A 17182-nucleotide genomic window follows, 5' to 3' on the forward strand; every position below is an offset into this window, starting at 1 on the left:
TGGAAAAAGTCTGTTGGGGAAACAGTCACTGCAAGTCCTCCTGTTTTTCTGATACCTTAAATATTTTATTTTAGCTCCTAACTAAAATATATACATGATGAGCAAGATAAAGCAAATTCTTGAACAGTCAGTCTGTCTCTTCTTTTTGGATAAGCAATCCCTGACTTAAAACACATGAGAGAAGCTAATCACCACTTCTCAGGATGGCTCTTCTTTAAAATGATGTCCTGTTAACATAATATTACATGTGCAGACAGTGATAGGACAAGGGGGAATGGCTTTAAACTAAAAAGGGGGACATTTAGATAGGATGTTAGGAGGAAATTATTTACTCAGAGGGTGGTGAGGCAGTGGCACGGGCTGCCCAGAGAAGCTGTGGATTCCCCATCCCTGCAGGTGTTCAAGGCCAGGGTGGATGAGGCCTTGGGCAGCCTGATCTGGGGGGTGGCCACCCTGCCCACAGCAAGGGGTTGGGACTTGATAATCATTAAGGTCCCTTCCAACACAAGCCATGTGATTCTGTGATAATTCTCCATTTTCCAGCAGAACTAGAACATGTAACTTGTACCATCTATCTACTTGTGTCTGTTCCAGTCCTTTCACTACTAACTGAAGACACCATTTGGGCAATTTTAACCTAATTTTATAGAGTTAAGACTTCTGAATCATTGATCATTACTAGGCAACTGTGTCAAATAGAGACAGTTACTTACATTCTGGTGGCAAGTCAGTTTCATCTCAACGTGTATTTATCCTGCAAGTCAGAAACCAGCCAAGCATCTCTCTGTGTCCATTTAGCAGACGTTGGGCATGTTAGCTGCAAGAGACAAAGTGAGAAGAAGGATAAGAAGAGTATAAGGTACAAGCTCATAGGAAATCATATTCTAGTAGATTAGATAACTTATTTGTAAATTTCTTATACAAGTCTCCCTTAGCAATTATTCTAAATTCATTTTGGCAGTGTTATACCAATATTTTGTTCCTGTTCCTGCACTTTTTGCAAAAGTGCCTTCTAAATAACGCTCTGCAGCACCATAAACGCATTTTCTTATGTCTTGTTCCAATCATATAATGAAGGTCAGTCCTCAGTAATGAAAGCAGAGAATTCAATAGCTAGAGTTTGGTAGAAGAAAAAAGATAGGTACTGGCAGAAAGAGCTGTACAGAAGCTCTCCATTGCTCCCCCTTCCAGCTTCTTCCAGTTTACCAGCCTTGTCAGCCACTGGCAAGACTTGATAACTTGACAACTAGCTATCCTTCAACCCTTTTTTTCTAACAATCTCATGGTTAGTTTTTCTGGTTTGCCCTTAATTGGTACCATACTTCAACATTTCCAAGGATGGTAACATTTCATCAAGCAATGAAATAAAATGACTGAATCTCCCTCCCCTATTTAACCAACACCTTGATTTCTCTGGAGCACTTCCTCAGTCAGAGCAAGAGGGAAGCAAGGGTCCACGATGTGAATAAAATCTTGCCTTCCCTACTTCTTTAAATCTCATTTTTATTTTTGTAATTCTCCCTTTTCCTCAGGTTATTTAAGATGACAGCAGTCTCCTCTCATGTGCACTGCAGAACTAAAACTATTTTCAGAAGCAGCAGACTCAAGGAGTGAGAAATAACATCTATAAAACTTGTCCAGTTGGGTTACCTGATCTGTGTAATACTTCAAGACATCTATTATTACAGACTTACTGGACTTCCTCACTCTCCTTGAACATTACCTGCTTGCTATCTTTTTTCTTGATAAGAAAAGCAACAGTATAACCTTAGCAGGATTTTTTCTCTCCCCCTTGAGATGTGTATCCTTATAGATTGTACTTTGTGATCCTCTCGACTCAGAAGTGTTCCCTGAGTAAATGCTATTGAATCTTGTAGCTACAATGCTACTCCCCTACCATATGTATTTTCTGCACAGATCATGGCCCTTTTCTCGCTTCTGGCACAAAAGCATGCTGAGAATGAATGCATGGAAGGGCCATGACATCTCCCTTAGCAGGTATTGTGTTCCCTTTCTTTTAGCCCATGGAAGGCTACAACAACCTCAGCTGACAAAGGACAGAGAGAAAATGTGTTACAGAATAAAGTGACAATGCAGCAAATAGAACTCGCATGTGAGAAAAAGGATGTATATTGCAGCAGGAAGGCAACAGCTCTGTGTGAAGCCTGAGGTCAGCGTGCATGGCCATAAGGGCACCTGCTGGCTTTCTGACCCACCTACCAGAGACACTGAGAGGAAGAGAGGAGGCAGAGGAATCTCCTTGCGTCTGGTTTCAGTGCACCAGCATGTGGGTGGAGAGAAGCTGAGGAGGCTAAAGAGGCTAACTAGCCTAAATACACACTTCTGTGAGTCCTGTCAGGAAAAAGAACACTCGCAGCCACAACATGTTGATTCCTTGAATTGCTAAGCAGAATATAAACTAAAAACCCAAGCAGTTCTATCTCAGTTCAGTACATCCAAATTCATTTGCTTGTATTGCTATCACTTAGATGAATTTTTCCTCAAAAAATAAATCACAGTGTTAGGAAAAACTGTTAGCTCTGCAGCTGCAGTAAGGCAATGAACAAGACAGGACAGAGCCCTTGCAGATGTTCAGACCACCTGCACTTGCCTGCATGTTTTCTTACGGTGCAAACAACGTGCAGGACATAGCTTTGTGTCCCTACTGACACAGTCATGTCAGATATAAAATCCTGGAAGGAAGACAAGAGACCAGGGAAAGTGGGAAGGAAATAGAAAACACCATCTGACAAAAAAATCTCTAGTCCTTGACAATTCATGCAAAGGTTGTGGTTGCTACCAGTATGGCAACAGTGCATTGGAAACTAACTCCTGCATTGTTCTTGTAACCTGGTGGAAGGGAGGTTATCATGCCTTCAGCATTTAGTCATTGATTTGGTTTTGTTTTGCAGACTTATCTCCAAGAAGGCATGAATTTCCCCAGGCACATGTTTTTATGCACTTTGATAGGAAAAAAAAGTCTGGCATCTGTCCTGCTAGTCAGGTTCAAAGACTACCAGAAGGAGTTGACAGAGATGAATGGATGTCTAACATTATTAAAGAAGCCAGATTTTTTTTGCAAGTCATCATAAAACTAGTTAATAAAGGATATAAGAATGTTTCTCTCTAAAATGTATGTTACTTCAATACTTAGAGCTAACCTGCTGAATTGTCATGAGTTTCATATATTCTTCTGTCTACTACTATGAGGCTGATGAGCCTTTTAATGCAAACTTTTCTCATTAGCACACTGATTTCTCAATCATTCTCCTCCTGGCTGATTAAATGGTCAAAAATATTCCATCTCTGTTTAACGAACGAAAAGCACTTTATTGGAAACCTCTCCCCTACCAAGAAGTTTCACCAAATCTAAAAATGAGCTTTTGATGGGAATTTGCCTGGTTATTGATGAAATTCCATTTTAATTCTTACTCTCCCTCCCCCACTCAAGGATGCTGGACTCTCCAGATTCTGGGTCCCAGAACAGTCCTCCAATGGAGAGATGTGGGAGCACTGTTAGAAGCACAAATACAGGGGCATCCTGCATGACTAAAAAGAAGTGCCAAGCAGCCCTGAGCAGCAGACAGCTGAGGGAAGCCAGGCTGGGGCTTCTTATAGCTCCCGAGTAAAGCTGTATTTTCAGGTATCAGTTGTTTGGCTTTTCTTTCCAGATACTTTTCAGGTCTTCAAAATGTTGAACAGCTGCTCAGTGAAAGCCAGAATTCACAACAGTTTCTCGTGTCACAAGCCCAAAGCAGAAGCAGGCAGAAATCACCTGGCACACTGCAGGGGAAGCAGATTCTGCTTCCATGGTCAGTTAAATGAGAGCAGCTTACCATTTCCTGAGTGGTAAAGAAGAATGAAAATGAATTGTTACCACTCTCAGATAAAAAATACTAGGTCATTTACTTTTGGTTTTATTTTGTGATGCTTTCCTATGAGAGGGATGACTACAGCCTAAGGGGGAAAATCAGAATAATTTTACTAACAAGATATTCTGGTGTTTGATGTATTAATTAAAAGGTAACAATGGTCACTAAAACAAACACACTTTCAATTATATGACTGTCCAAAATTACACCACTTTCTTGGATGCTTTTGTGTTGTAACTGTTACTGCTTATAAGTGTTAGATAAAACGAATAAAAGGAAAACTGGTTGGTGCATTTTAGAGCAGCCATTAAATACCATTGAATTGTCTATAATCCTTTAGAAAACCAGAAAAATACCACTAAAGTATATTTCAGTAATGATTAGAGTCTTTAGGTGATCATTAGAGACGTTGTACAGATTGATAGCATAAATACACCGGGGATCCTTTAAAACTGAAACTTTTCCCTTGACTTCATATCGTTCTGTATATTACAAAACTTAGTATATGACAGCGTAGAGGTTATTTTAAACAGGTTACATCAGTTCAATATTTCTATTTGTTAGTATTTAGCCAGCACAGAATGGAAAAGAACAAAATATGGTTTAAGTATTCCTGTCAAATAATAGGTACTAAAACCAACTTGCTAGGGGGGGTCAAAGCAAACAAATCTTACTCTTTTCTCTCTATGTATGAACAACATCTCAAATACCACAGTTATTTGACCTCTTAGAAAACGCATAAAACAGCACCACCAGGGCTTCTTTGTTGGAGCTTATTGTCTTGGGCACCGCAGGCAGAGAGAAGTGCAGCTATGTGCTTTAATTAGGCCACACCTTGATTAACTTTGCACACTGGGAATCCCTCCCGGCACTGACCAGTGCAGTGCAGTGCAGTGAGTGCTCCTTGTACCGGTCCCTCCCAGCACCTGACCCAGCCATGGGCTGCCCAGGACTCAGCAGGGCAGGGACAGAGGGGCAGCCAGCAAGCCCTGGCCCCTTCACCTGCTGCATCTCAAGGTACTCCTCTAACACTCCTTTAAAGTCATGCATGCTGAGAAATCCAGCTCATCTGAGGGCTACGTTACATAGATAAAGATCCTATACAGCAACAGGAATATAAACCTGATCTACAGCACATGCTATCACCCTAGGAAAAGAAAAAAGGAAGAAGACATAACCATTAGTCCCATTTATAAGACCACCACAGTTATCTTTGCAGACTGGACTAGTATCACTTTGCAAAACCACTGAAATAAATAAAATAAATAACAGTTTCTTGTTAAAGGTAATTAAAAATGCACTTTTTTTGTTTTGTTTTGTGGGTGGGAAAAAATAGCAAAAGATGTAAAATCTCATTCTCTTCTAGGATCAGATGTGAGGATGTTTCCAAATAGTGGTGGGGGAGCTTTGTTTTACATCCAAGTAAACTTTGATTTTCCTTCTGCTGTTGCTTCTTCCTTTCCCTGTTACAGATTTTTCATTTTTATCTCATTTAAAGTGATACTTGAAGTGCTAGATTTTGCAATGCTAAACCATGTTTGATCTTGCAGGATTGCTGCCTTCTGCCGCAGTGAAATTCTGAGAAAGTCAAGCTGCAGCCGTGAAATACTTCATGTCATCAGGAAGATGTCTTCTATCAGAATATCTGAGAAGAGTAATGCTCAGCATGTTCAAATCATCCTTTTATTTGACTGTTCAAACATAACTATAAAAGACTTATATTCAGCACTTCCATCTCATATAGCATCACATTGGCATGGTAACAACAGTAAACAGAATAATGATCCTCCTCCTGTGATCACAGAGCTCTGCCAAAGCCAACGATTTGAAATGACCATATGCATTCCAAATCAGCAGGTTTTCAAAAGACATAATAGCAACCAGCGCAGGAAGTCAAAACGTGCTTAACTGCCCTGGCACATTCACAAAAAGAGCACAAGCGCTTTGCAATTGATTTGAGACCAGAAAATAAATACATTTTAATATGCTCTGATGTGTTTCACTCATGAAGTTTACTTTACCTTCCTCCATCACTCCATTCAGACGTGGACAGCCCATATGTTGTGCCCACACTGTGACATTTGCTCTCTGAGACCATACCTTGTGTGTGCGTACTGAGACCCACCTACAGACCCACACCTGTATTCTGCCATGAGCTCTGCAGCTGCATTTCTTGGCAGAAGAGCCTTCCCTCTCCTGCTCTCCCCTGTCCTTTGTGCAGCCCTTCCTTTACAGTGATAGCTGCAGAATTTCAGAAGTAGCTGCAGAATCTTCTACAACAAATACTCTGTGCAACTATGCAACCTCCCTGAAAATGCCTGTCTTTTCCATTTCTTTTTCTTGAAGCAAAGAATGATGTACTTGGAATTCTACATATAATTTAGCCTCAGTAAAATACAGCGTGTACCATGATGTGAGCCTTGATTTGTTTTCTTTGCCAGTCTATTACCTCAATCAACGTAGCTGGAGAAGGTACAAGAGTAAATCGAGTTGTGGAAATGATCCTTGAATTAAGTTGAGAAGGAAGAGAATTCACAGCATTGTCATTTGGGCACATACTAGAAACTGAATTATTATGCTAGACCTTTCTAATAAGCCTTTGTATTAGAAAGGTCTGCTTTCTTGTAATTCATTTCAAGAACACATTATTATCTATCAACAGGCAAAACAAACAAACAAAACCCTGTGACCATCTACATAATCTACACTGCAGCTGGATTCTGGAGGGCACTGTGAACAGAAAATGGGTAAGCTGACAGATATAATACATGAAAGGAATTAAAAGCAACACCTGGTAGTAAATGTGTATCTTACAGCTACTTTCTGACCCACTCCAGATAGTGCCACTGTTTGAATTCACAATTTAAGGAAAAATCTGGAGTTTGCAGTATATTCCATGATGAAAATGTGATTGCTTTTCCTGTCCATACCTCATTCCCCTTACCTGTCAGGAACAACGGGGCACAGTTTTGTGCACTCACTTGAGTCACTGCTACCAAAACAGGAGGTAACTAGGTAAGTTTGGAGGAAGACTAAAACAGTTCTCTTTTAGCCATAGCTTGGCTTGTCCCTACGGCCATGTAGACACTGGGTTTTTACATGGTATCTCGGCTAGATGCAATTGGAAAATGAGCTTTCCAGCTCCGTGTTTTATTTAATATGTATGTACATTCACAGGCACATACTTAAATTCAGATCAAAAGCAATATTACTAGACAATCCATTTAAAGTGCTCATGGAATAACAGGTCAGTTCAGGCAGCACTTCCTTTTCACTTCTGCTGGGATCCCTCTATGTCAATCTCTAATGCTTCTCTGGGGGATTTTCACCACAAGCCTTTTCATTGCCCCCACATACCTGCTCCCATAGAGTCCAGTACTGGTGCCTTGCATGCACGTATGCCTCCCTCTCACTCTAACCTTATTATGGATCGAGATCTGAAATCTAGATCATTACAGAGAAGCAGCAGACAGCACTATCTGGCGTAAGTTCCTTCATTTGTCCTAGATTCTACCATACTCCTGCTTTCAAAAGTAACCTTGCCCCAGAATATTCCCCAGCCACCTCAGCTGCCCCACAGCATCCTTCAGCAGTAAGGAAATAACAGTGCTTCTCACCCAAGCACTGCCTGCTGAGCACTGCCAGAGCAGCCTCCTGCTGCTTAGGAGTGCAGGGGTCACACCGAGCATGCAGAAAGAACAAGGGCTTCTTTCACAAGGTTCCAAACAGCACCATTTCTACATGGTTTCTGAGGATGAAGAGCTGCTCTCTCAGATGGTTCATTTAATGTCACTTGTAGGGCTAACTCTGCCCACAGCCCAAGCAGAACCAGGGTTAGGCAGCCCACTGTGGCCCACAACTCACCTTCATGGGATTGGAAGGAGGTGAATAACACTGCACTCACTGCAGACTGCAGAGAGGTTAAAGAAGTGCTCCTATGCATTTCATGAGAAATCTATGGAAACGTAAATTTGAAAAGCAAAGCTGTCTGCTAAGCCCAAAGTTGCCTAAATTTGTTCATGGATAGTCTTTGTGTAAGCCCTGCAGCACCCTTCCAAAGGCTGCGTGGTACATGCTACTGATAATACTATATCTTTACTTCACTCTAGTGTTTTGTACAGGATGTCCATGCCATAGAAGCTCCTTTTCCAGGTGACCCTCTTGGGAAGTGCTACAAGGAGGCTGTTGTATCTCTCTGCAACACATGGTTCAGTTTGGATATTTGGCAAAATTTCTTCTCAGGAGTGGTGAGGCACTGGCACAGGCTGCCCAGGAAGGTGGTGGAGTCACCATCCCTGGAGGTGTTCAAGAAACATGGAGATGTGATACCTGGGGACATGGTTAGTGGACACGATGTTGATGGGTTGATGGTCGGACTTGATGATCTTAGAGGTCTTTTCCAACCTTAATGATTCTGTAATTCTACAATTCAGGAGTCTGTCCTGCCACCTCCCAGAAATTTAGAGCTCTGTGTGTGTGTCAGGGAGAAGGCAGGTCTGATGGCTCTTCCCACTCCCACAGCTGAGTGCCCGCAGAGCACACTGTGGTGTTCTGTACTGAAGCTGGCACACAAACTGCTGCGAGAGGAAGATGAGGAACCAAGTTCCCTTCCAGTATCCTTGCCTTCTTCCTTCTCCTTTTCTCTCCACTGTCCCTTTTCTTTACTTGGTTTGCATTAATTTTTCTCTTCCAGAAGTACAAATAACATTGTCCATTTCTTTACTACTTCTATGAATAGCAAATTGATTTCATCAAGAGAAGAAAACGGTATGGGTAAGGAAGGCTTCCTTACTTCCAAGTAGCCTCTGATGGGTACAATTTCTGGTTGGCTCAGCAGGGATGGGGGATGTGAGTACCACAAAAGCCATCAGTTTCCATCTCTCAGATGCCACCACCAGGATGTACCACAGCCCTCACTCTGTTCCTGGTGCACGGCCAACTCCAGCAGTCTGTGCCTTTAAAGAATGTGGCAGGGGACATTTTAAATGTGCAGTGTGACCTTGTGCAAGAACAAAGGTCAGACAAGTAAAATGTAATAATTTGAGAGATTTTTCTTTTCAAAGACCATATGCTGTCTCATAAATCTGTACATACTAATAAGACTCATGTATCACCCAGGATGTGACGTACACGACAGAATTAACTGAAACCTTTTCTTTTAGAAGAGAATTATGCTTTCAAAAGATGCCAGATTCACAGCACTAGAGAGTGATAACCTCTGTTTGTCTGTGCTAAAGAAATTACATAGCTAGTGGTATGTTTCTCATTACTATTTCATTAAATCCTTTAGCTCTGACCTGTAAGGAACAGCTCTGAAGGTGAACGCTGGGTTTTATCTCCACATCTGTTCTTCATAAATGGGAGCTCGCAGGGATGCTGGCAGTGGGAGGAAGGAGGCAGCAAGGCAAGGGCTTGCTTTGAGGTACGGCAGCTGACCAGCCTGAGCTGGATGCATCTCAAAATCTGTATACCAGAGTTTGCCCCCCCAAATGACCTTTGAATGTCAATACCTCCACTACATGCACATAAGGAGCAGAAAACTTGCTTACTTCTAACTAATTGCTCTGGCAACTGTAAATATGTAAGTTTCTTCTTTTTTTCCCTTTAATTGCTGCTGAGATGAATTTACAGGCAGAATAAACTAGGAGAATGTATTGGCAATGTAAAACCCTGTGCATATTGTCATTTTATTTCACCAGAATCATTTTTTTTCCTTAAGTAAACCTTTCTGAAATCATTCTTCAAATGAGTCAATTACAAACATGTAAATACATAAAATTCACATTGTATTATACAATGTATTTTGTTTTTATGGTAACAAGTAAAATATACTTCAGCACAGATTTTTCACAGATGATTCTGTGGATTGCTCTGTGGGTACTAAATGTGTCATGTGCTGCTCCCAAGAGCCTTAGGAAAATGCACCTTATTTTTGTTACTTCTCATACAGAATTCTGTATAATTGAGCACATCTATGCAATTACAGTCCCTTTCTAAAGAAGACATCAAAATCATTGTGTTGTTTCAGTACCATAGCAATGCCCATTCTGGAACCCCGATAAGTGAAAGATGAGGTTACGACTTTCTACCTGACATAACGGAGCTATCAGTCTGAAGTGCTGGGACCTGACCCTGCATCTGCTAACAGCAGAATGGATGCACACACACTGAGAACTCCTGTTGATGTCTGCATATTCGAATGGCCAAAGAGAGCTATGCGATTTACCCAATTACCCTTTGATTTATTACCTTTGTGTTAACTACACGCGTGCAGCCTACATCTTTCCAGAGTATTAATAGTGATGATGGCACTGCCCCCACCAAAAAGAGAGGGGTCTTTATAACACAGACAGGGGCACCCAGCAATATCTGGTGCCAACAGTGCAGGCCATGATTCAGCTTGAGGGCAGCACCATTTGCACGGTGAGGTGCTGCACTGCACTCTGCCATATGGTGGCTGCAAATGGCTTCACTGAGCAGCTCACCTGAAAGTGGGTGGCAATGCCTGCAGGTCCCCATCCCTGCAGTGATGAGGACAGGTTGCAGCGAGTGCCTGGGAGTACCTTTGCATCAAAGTGTGCAGCTGTGTTAAGAATTTATGAGCAGCCATTGGGACTGAACAATATGAAATTGCATAGGCCATCATTTCCATGCTTCTTAATACTCTGCTTGTTTGGGGTTTTAATGTTATTTTAAAAAGAAATTTCAATATTCATTTTGTTGACCCATTCTTTTGTTTTATAGTGTATCTACATTATATATAGAGATTGCAGATGAAGTAAGTCAGAAATGCATATTAGCCCATAGGTTTTTTGCAATCAAAGTGACTTCTGATTCTGCAGTACTACTAAATTAAAAAAACGTCCAGATAGCAGCAATTCCTATTGCACTTTCTCTTTTCTTAGTTTTAAGGCTCTAAGCTGATGTGGGATCACCGTGGCAATCAGGGATTAACAATGTAGGAGTCAGAGGAAGTACTGCCCCACACTGTGGGCAAGTGGGAGCCCACGGACAGTGCAGCAGAGCTGTTAGCAGCACAAGGTGTGCCTCAGGCAGAGGGGCTGCCAGGCCCAGCAGTGTGCTGGAAGATCCCTCTGCAGGGGAAACCTGAGCTATCTTATATGGAGATGAGAAAGACAAGTGGCAGTTAATGCAGACTAAGCACTGGGTTTATGATTTTAAGTGTGAGCAACTATTATTCACATTGATATGCAGGACATCACCAGCATAACCTGGTCAGGATTTGGATTTCAGTAAGTCATAGAGCACAGTTCCATTTATTCAGCCAATTGGCCACATGTGATTAGTTTAACTACTTAGGTCTGAAATAGGATTTCAAAACAACCACTTATAACACCAGGGGCTAAAAGGAGAAAGTGGCTCAGGATGTCCTTCTGCCTGTTCCCCTACAGCCCCGCAGGGAACGGCCTCTCTGTTCCTGCCCATTCTTTGGGATGCTCTCTGCCTCTCAGGCCTTGCTGCTCCCACCCCTGCTGGTACACAGTGACAGCTTCAGCCCTCTGAACCTCTCCCTAGGCCCTCACAGTACAAATCTTTTGCTTTTGTCTAGATGAGGCCTCTGGAGCTTTCCTCCGAGGTGAGGAGAAGCTGCAGCATGAAGCAAGTAGACTGTTAAACACGACTGAAAAAAACATACAAGGGAAAAGGAGTCAAGAACATGAAGGAAACAACGGCACACTTCTGCTGCTTGCCTTGGGATCTCATCAAAGCGTGTCCTTAATTATGGTCAGAGCCCGCCTGACTTGCTTCTCACGCAGCAATCCTTTTTAAATGGAGCACAGTGAGCCAGCTCTGTGCACTGAGTTCTGCACACAGCTCAGGCAGCACCAGGTGGAGGCTGCTGGGAGGACCCAGGTGCAGAAGGCATCCCAAGCAGGCCAGAAGAATGCTGCCGCTGACTTGCCAGGATGCAAACATTCACTTATTTTGCAAAGAATTTATTATGAGCATCACATTCTCAGCCCCAGGCTTATCTTTACCTGGAACCCACTGTAAATTCTGAATGCAAACAGGCGCATTCCCAGTGCTGGAGTTATGAGCCCAGTGATGAGGCTGCAGACCGAGGCAGTGCTAATGTTGAGTGACAATTCTGAATGGGCCCAGGGCTCCTGGGAGCACCACTGGCTCCTTTCAGTTCTGAGCACCTTTTGCTCCCTCTGAAAGAAACGTGGATTAGGAATACTCAATACTCAAACCACACTGGAGCTGCCCTTTCCCCACAGAGAAGTGTCTCCACACATATCTCAAGCTGGGGCTGGCTGTAGGACTTCCTTACGAGGCTTATTTTCATGTGAGTGAGGGAGACAGCTGAGCACCAAATATCTGAAGTTATTAAAAACACAGAACAGCCTGGGTAGAAGCCACTGTTAGATATTGCCAAAGAGTTTCAAAATATACATTTTTTCTCTTTTTTTTTTCATTCCCAGAATGATTCATTTTTCTTGAAAAATTAATCCTAATTTACAACAGGCTCTATTCATTAATTGGGACTATTAGAAAGCCATTCTGTATTATTTCCAGTGGCTCACCATCTCTCTGCTCAGCCCAACTCTCTCGCTAGTTGGGGAAGTTTCCCATCACTCTGGGAGCACCACTGATGTTTGTCAGGAGTTCTCCTCCTGCAGCTAGACGCTCCTGATCTCTCTCTTACTCCTTTCATGAATACTTAAGGAAAAAAACAAAACCAACGAACCAACCAAAAGCTTACTACTTCCCCCTCTCTGTTTTCTCTAAAAAGAAATTGTTTTTTCCTCTTTCTTCTGTGGAGGGGATTAAAATATTCGGAAATCCACCCTGAGCATCTCAGACAACATGTTCTGCTCATCCATGTCTATATTTATGACCCAGGCAGGATGGGGCTTTGAGCAACCTGGTCTAGTCTGGAGGGACTGGAACTCAATGATCTTAAAGGTCCCTTCCAACCCAGACCATTCTATGATTCCACGATTCTGTGATCTAAATGGTTCTAAAGGACGCCTGAGTGAGAAGCAGTACTCCCTGGGAAGAAACAACAGCCTGTGGTCTCAAGGTCACAACTGAAGGTAGCATAAACAACTCAGGAATGTTACTTGACACTAAATGCCTCTTGATTTATTTTCCTGTGCACAGCTTTGTCTTTCTAAATATTTTAAATATTTCACTTTTATCTTTCATTTTGACAGAAGAAAATGTTGAGGAAGAGGTAGAAGCCAGGTGTCCCTCATAGCAAGAAGACACTGAGTTTAGGCTGTCCTTTCTCTTTGGGCCATGACACAGAGCCCTCAGCACCCCCAGCCTCATTGGGAAAGCCTGCTGCCACTTGCAGGGAGCCATCTGTGGCTCTCCTTCCAGCTGACCCCCTCCCAAATCCCGGGTGCTCTCCTGGGGTGTTTTTCCCCCTAGGTAGGCTTGTGAAGACAGCAAGGTCCTGGGCTTTGAAAAGCCATTGCTGATCAGTAGAGAGAAATGAAAGAGGGAGATTTGTTAGCTCTTGTGCTCTGTGTTACCAAGTCATCCTGTCACAGCTTTTTGACCTAAGAAGGAAGCTCTGCAGTCTCCTTTTATTTTTTTCACACATTGTATCAGCCACGTCTTGAAAGACTAAATTTTAATAAAGTCTAGTGTCTGAAAAAGAAAAGTCTGAATAATAGAGCAAACAGAGTAAAAGACCAAGCTGTTTTTATCCAGAGATGCATTTGAGAGATGCAGGTTGTCACGGCAAGGACCACCAGGTGAGCAGAGGCCAGCATGTGGGCAGCTGCCTGGGGGGCAAGCAGGAATGAAAGAGGGAAGCCAGGAGCAGGGCTGTGCTGCCTGGACCAACAGGAGAACCCTGGGGGGCTCCCCTGGGGACAGCCATGACCCTAGCACATCTTTGGGTAAGCTGAGTTGTTCTACAAAGAGATTTCTTCCCAGCAAGCCAAATGTTCTTGGGCACGCAAGCTGTACGGTGTGTACCCAAAAGCAAATGGCAGTGCTTCTGCAAAGTAAGCCTCAACAAATGGAAGCTGCAAGGGTCACCTGAGATTGTAGATAAACACTTCATGGCATGGAAGGCAGTGAAAGATTTCCATGGGAACAGTGGAAAGGTGGTGAATTCTATTTCTGTTCACAGCCACATAGTTGTTCTTTCTCCTTTTTTTTTTTTTTTTCCTTTATTTTTTTCCTTTTATTCTTCCTCTCTTTGCTTCAAAGGCCACTGCCATGTTCCTCCTGGCAGATGACCAGTTCACTTTGGTGGGAAGTCCCAGAGCAGAGGAAATCTAGCTGTGGGTCTGATGGACATCTACATTACATTTACTCTTTGCCTTTGGAGCACCTGGCTCCTGTGCCATAACAAAATCCCAAATGGCAGTAACTCAGATGATCAGCTGTGCGCTGCCTACGAGGTGGGCTGGGAAGAGGAGGGGAGCACTGCAGCAGGGACACTGCAGGCATCGGGCTGCGTGCTGACGTGTGGGATTTGATTGCCCTCATTATGGCACTCGGTGTAGCTGACTCTGATTATAGCCGTAATATCACAAAGACCTCTGTAAAACCCAGGGTTTGTTCCTGTGATCTCCTGTGGTGGTAAATTACAGTATGAATACACAATGTGGCAGAAAGTAATAATCTTGAGTAATGTAGCTGATTTTATTGCTCTTTAATTTCATTAAGTGTATTCTTGTCAGGCAAGGGACAGGCTTCGAGCTCCTAGGAGCAGATGCTCGTGTCCCATAGCTAGACCTGAGATACTCATCATGGAGACAGAGGCCATTTGCACAGTCTGGACCCAAACGAGGAGTAATGCTGACATTTTTGGTTCTGAATCATTTCTGCTCCGGAACAGATGCAGGAGAGAAGACAGGTACAGGCTCAAGGTCGGTGCCTTTCCTTTCCTTACAGACTGACACCCAAGGCCAGCAGGGCTTACCTGGTGGTCTCTCTGCAGAGTGGGGCAAGCAGGTGTCAGCAGGAGGGCTCTGCGGTCAGTTGCCTGCAGGGAGGATGCCCAAGGACGAGCACTGCTGGACATTGCTGCTGACAGCAGGCTGATCCCACAGCAGCAGAGACAAGGGAAGCTGAACCACAGCAGAGAAATGTGGGTCCAAACCACAATGACAGACTCAGCACTGAAGAGACTGAGATAGGAGGATGTATTCCCTTCTGTTGACTACAGTGCAAAGAATCCAAGAAAATAATGATGCAAGAACTACTATTTCTTACACTAATGAAGGTTTCTCAAAGCTCATCTGTAGGTATGTAGCTCCATCAAATTATTGATTAGTACCTAGGTTCTCTCTTACACACAGAAACAGAAAAAGTCCGTATGAATGCATAAAAAAAGGTATATACTAGAATGAAGAGGATCCTCTTTTCATAAAGAGCAGCAAAGGACTTCGTTCCCAAAGGTGCCCCTGTTTGCTCTGGGTATTGGTATTAGAATTGTACTTTTCTTTCTCAGGGCATGCATATAAGGTTATTGCATGTTATTCAGTGAGGTGTAACTCAGTGCTGACTTGGCTTACTTCACTCACCAAGCAACTCTTCACTTCATGTACTAAGCTGGCTGATAAACTCTTTCTTTCTTTCTTTTTTTTCTTAATTCTGTCTTCCAAGTTTACTAACAACCTCTGAAAGCCTTTGGGAAATTTAACCAAAGGTTTGTGATTAAATGATGGAGAAGCAAGCTCACGGATTATTTTTTAAGACTTATTTCCTGCCTTACCCAGCAGAATCTGCATTGCACCAAGAAGCATAGAGATGTGCTCACAGGGCAAGATTCCTCAGCTAAGGGAAGGTAGCTGCCCCTCCCTGCCCAAGAGCACATTTCAGAGTAGCCAAAGCCAACCTCAGTGCAAAAGGAGATGCTGTTGGTGCTGGAGTTTCTCATTTTTAATGGCTGATCCTGGTGTGACGTGCAGAGGAATCCCATGCCAGGGGCTCAGCACAGAACTGAGAATTCAGTCGTTCTTGCAGTGGAGCATGCAGATCTTGCTGCTGCTTGTCATCCCTTTCTATGCCTCCCTGCTACCCTCTCTGCCCCCAGAGCCAGCCTTCCCTTTGCCTCAGTGAATGTGACATTTGGTAGGATGGGGCAGCAGATGTTGGGGGTGACTCAGAGAGGTCAGTAAAATAATGATATGGAGACATTTAGTTTGCATCAAGTGTTCTTTTCCATTGCCATGTTCAGGGGCTTGTGGACATACTTGATAAATTATTCACCTGTGATCATCCATTCTCTACATGGAAGATCCTAGATTAAAAACTGTGATTATGGATAGGCATTAAGGTTATAAGCTATTTTATTTCAGATATGGAGCCATCTTGCACATTTATATATGTCATATAAATATTATATCAGGAAAAAATGGTATTAAATTTGAAGATGGAGGTGACAAAAACTAGTTGATAGAGATTCTGAAATGCTAACACACATATTTTCATCCTGTGACCCCAGTGTGGTGATCCAATGCAAGCTGAATTCTGCAAATGATACTGGCTTATACAAAACTGGGAGCCTACAAATATTCGCCATAGAAGCAAAAGGCTTTACTCGACTAAGTGATTAGAAGATTTCTTTTCCAGAACTCTTTAATCTAATTTTGATGTGTAACATCCCATTAGTGGGTTCGTAGGAAAAGAAACATTTTAAATATGTAATAACAAATAAATCAGCTTCAGGTTTGACGAGCCATTGACTATACACAAGATAAAGAGTAAGGACTGAGGAGAATGAAAAAACATTAGCAAAGCCTAAACTCCTTTATATCTAGCTTAGTTATTACAGCAGTACTGGAGAAGGAAAGCAATAATTATAATGGTTAATTCCCCTTAGAATAATACAGTGTAGTGAACTAACTTCTCACATGTATGCAATATCGCTCTCTACTGGCTGCTGCCCGGAGAGAATGAGGCAAAGCTTATCCACAGAAGCCATCAGGTGGTCTATAAAACCTCCGTGTACCTGCGAGCTGACAAACCGGCTCCTTAGAGGACTGATTGCCCAGCAGCATCCAGCTGACTTTCCAGAGAGTTCCTGCATTGCCAGCCCTTTTATTACAAAAATTAAATAGAGAAAAACGTAGGCGAAAAATGTAGGTCTTTGAAAATCTTTCCAGGAAACTTTTGCCATTCAGTAATAAATACAGTATGGTACTAATTCCTGCTCCTCGGGTACAAATGTATAATTCATATGAGAACTATGATTGCCATCTGAAGCCTTTGGCATCGTTATTTTAACACTGCAGAAATTATTAGTGTGGAAGAAACTCATGGAAGAAACAGAAGAGGTGGTATCGATCCCACTTCCCTTGAAGTTTGCTGCCTGT

At 42.7% G+C, this 17182-nt stretch overlaps 1 protein-coding gene and 1 long non-coding RNA gene across 5 annotated transcripts in view; one reads left to right on the plus strand and one right to left on the minus strand.

Moving 5' to 3' along the window:
* Window positions 1-17182, minus strand: part of LOC149917001 (uncharacterized) — a 515322-nt gene that overhangs the window by 142934 nt on the left and 355206 nt on the right. For all 4 annotated transcript variants that reach the window (XR_016468657.1, XR_016468656.1, XM_090144809.1 and 1 more), the window contains exon 7: window positions 714-817. Coding sequence is in view for 2 of the 4 variants with exons in the window: in XM_090144809.1 (XP_090000935.1) it covers window positions 734-817 (84 nt within the window). In the remaining 2 variants the exon portion in view is untranslated. The remainder of the gene's footprint in view (window positions 1-713; window positions 818-17182) is intronic.
* On the plus strand, window positions 11715-16022 carry LOC149917002 (uncharacterized). Its single transcript, XR_016468526.1, has 3 exons — window positions 11715-12934; window positions 14543-14731; window positions 14803-16022. It is a non-coding gene; the product is annotated as an uncharacterized LOC149917002 (long non-coding RNA).

This window comes from Phasianus colchicus, chromosome 8 (assembly GCF_987193195.1).
Source record: "Phasianus colchicus chromosome 8, bPhaCol1.hap1.1, whole genome shotgun sequence".
NCBI classification, from domain to species: domain Eukaryota; kingdom Metazoa; phylum Chordata; class Aves; order Galliformes; family Phasianidae; genus Phasianus; species Phasianus colchicus.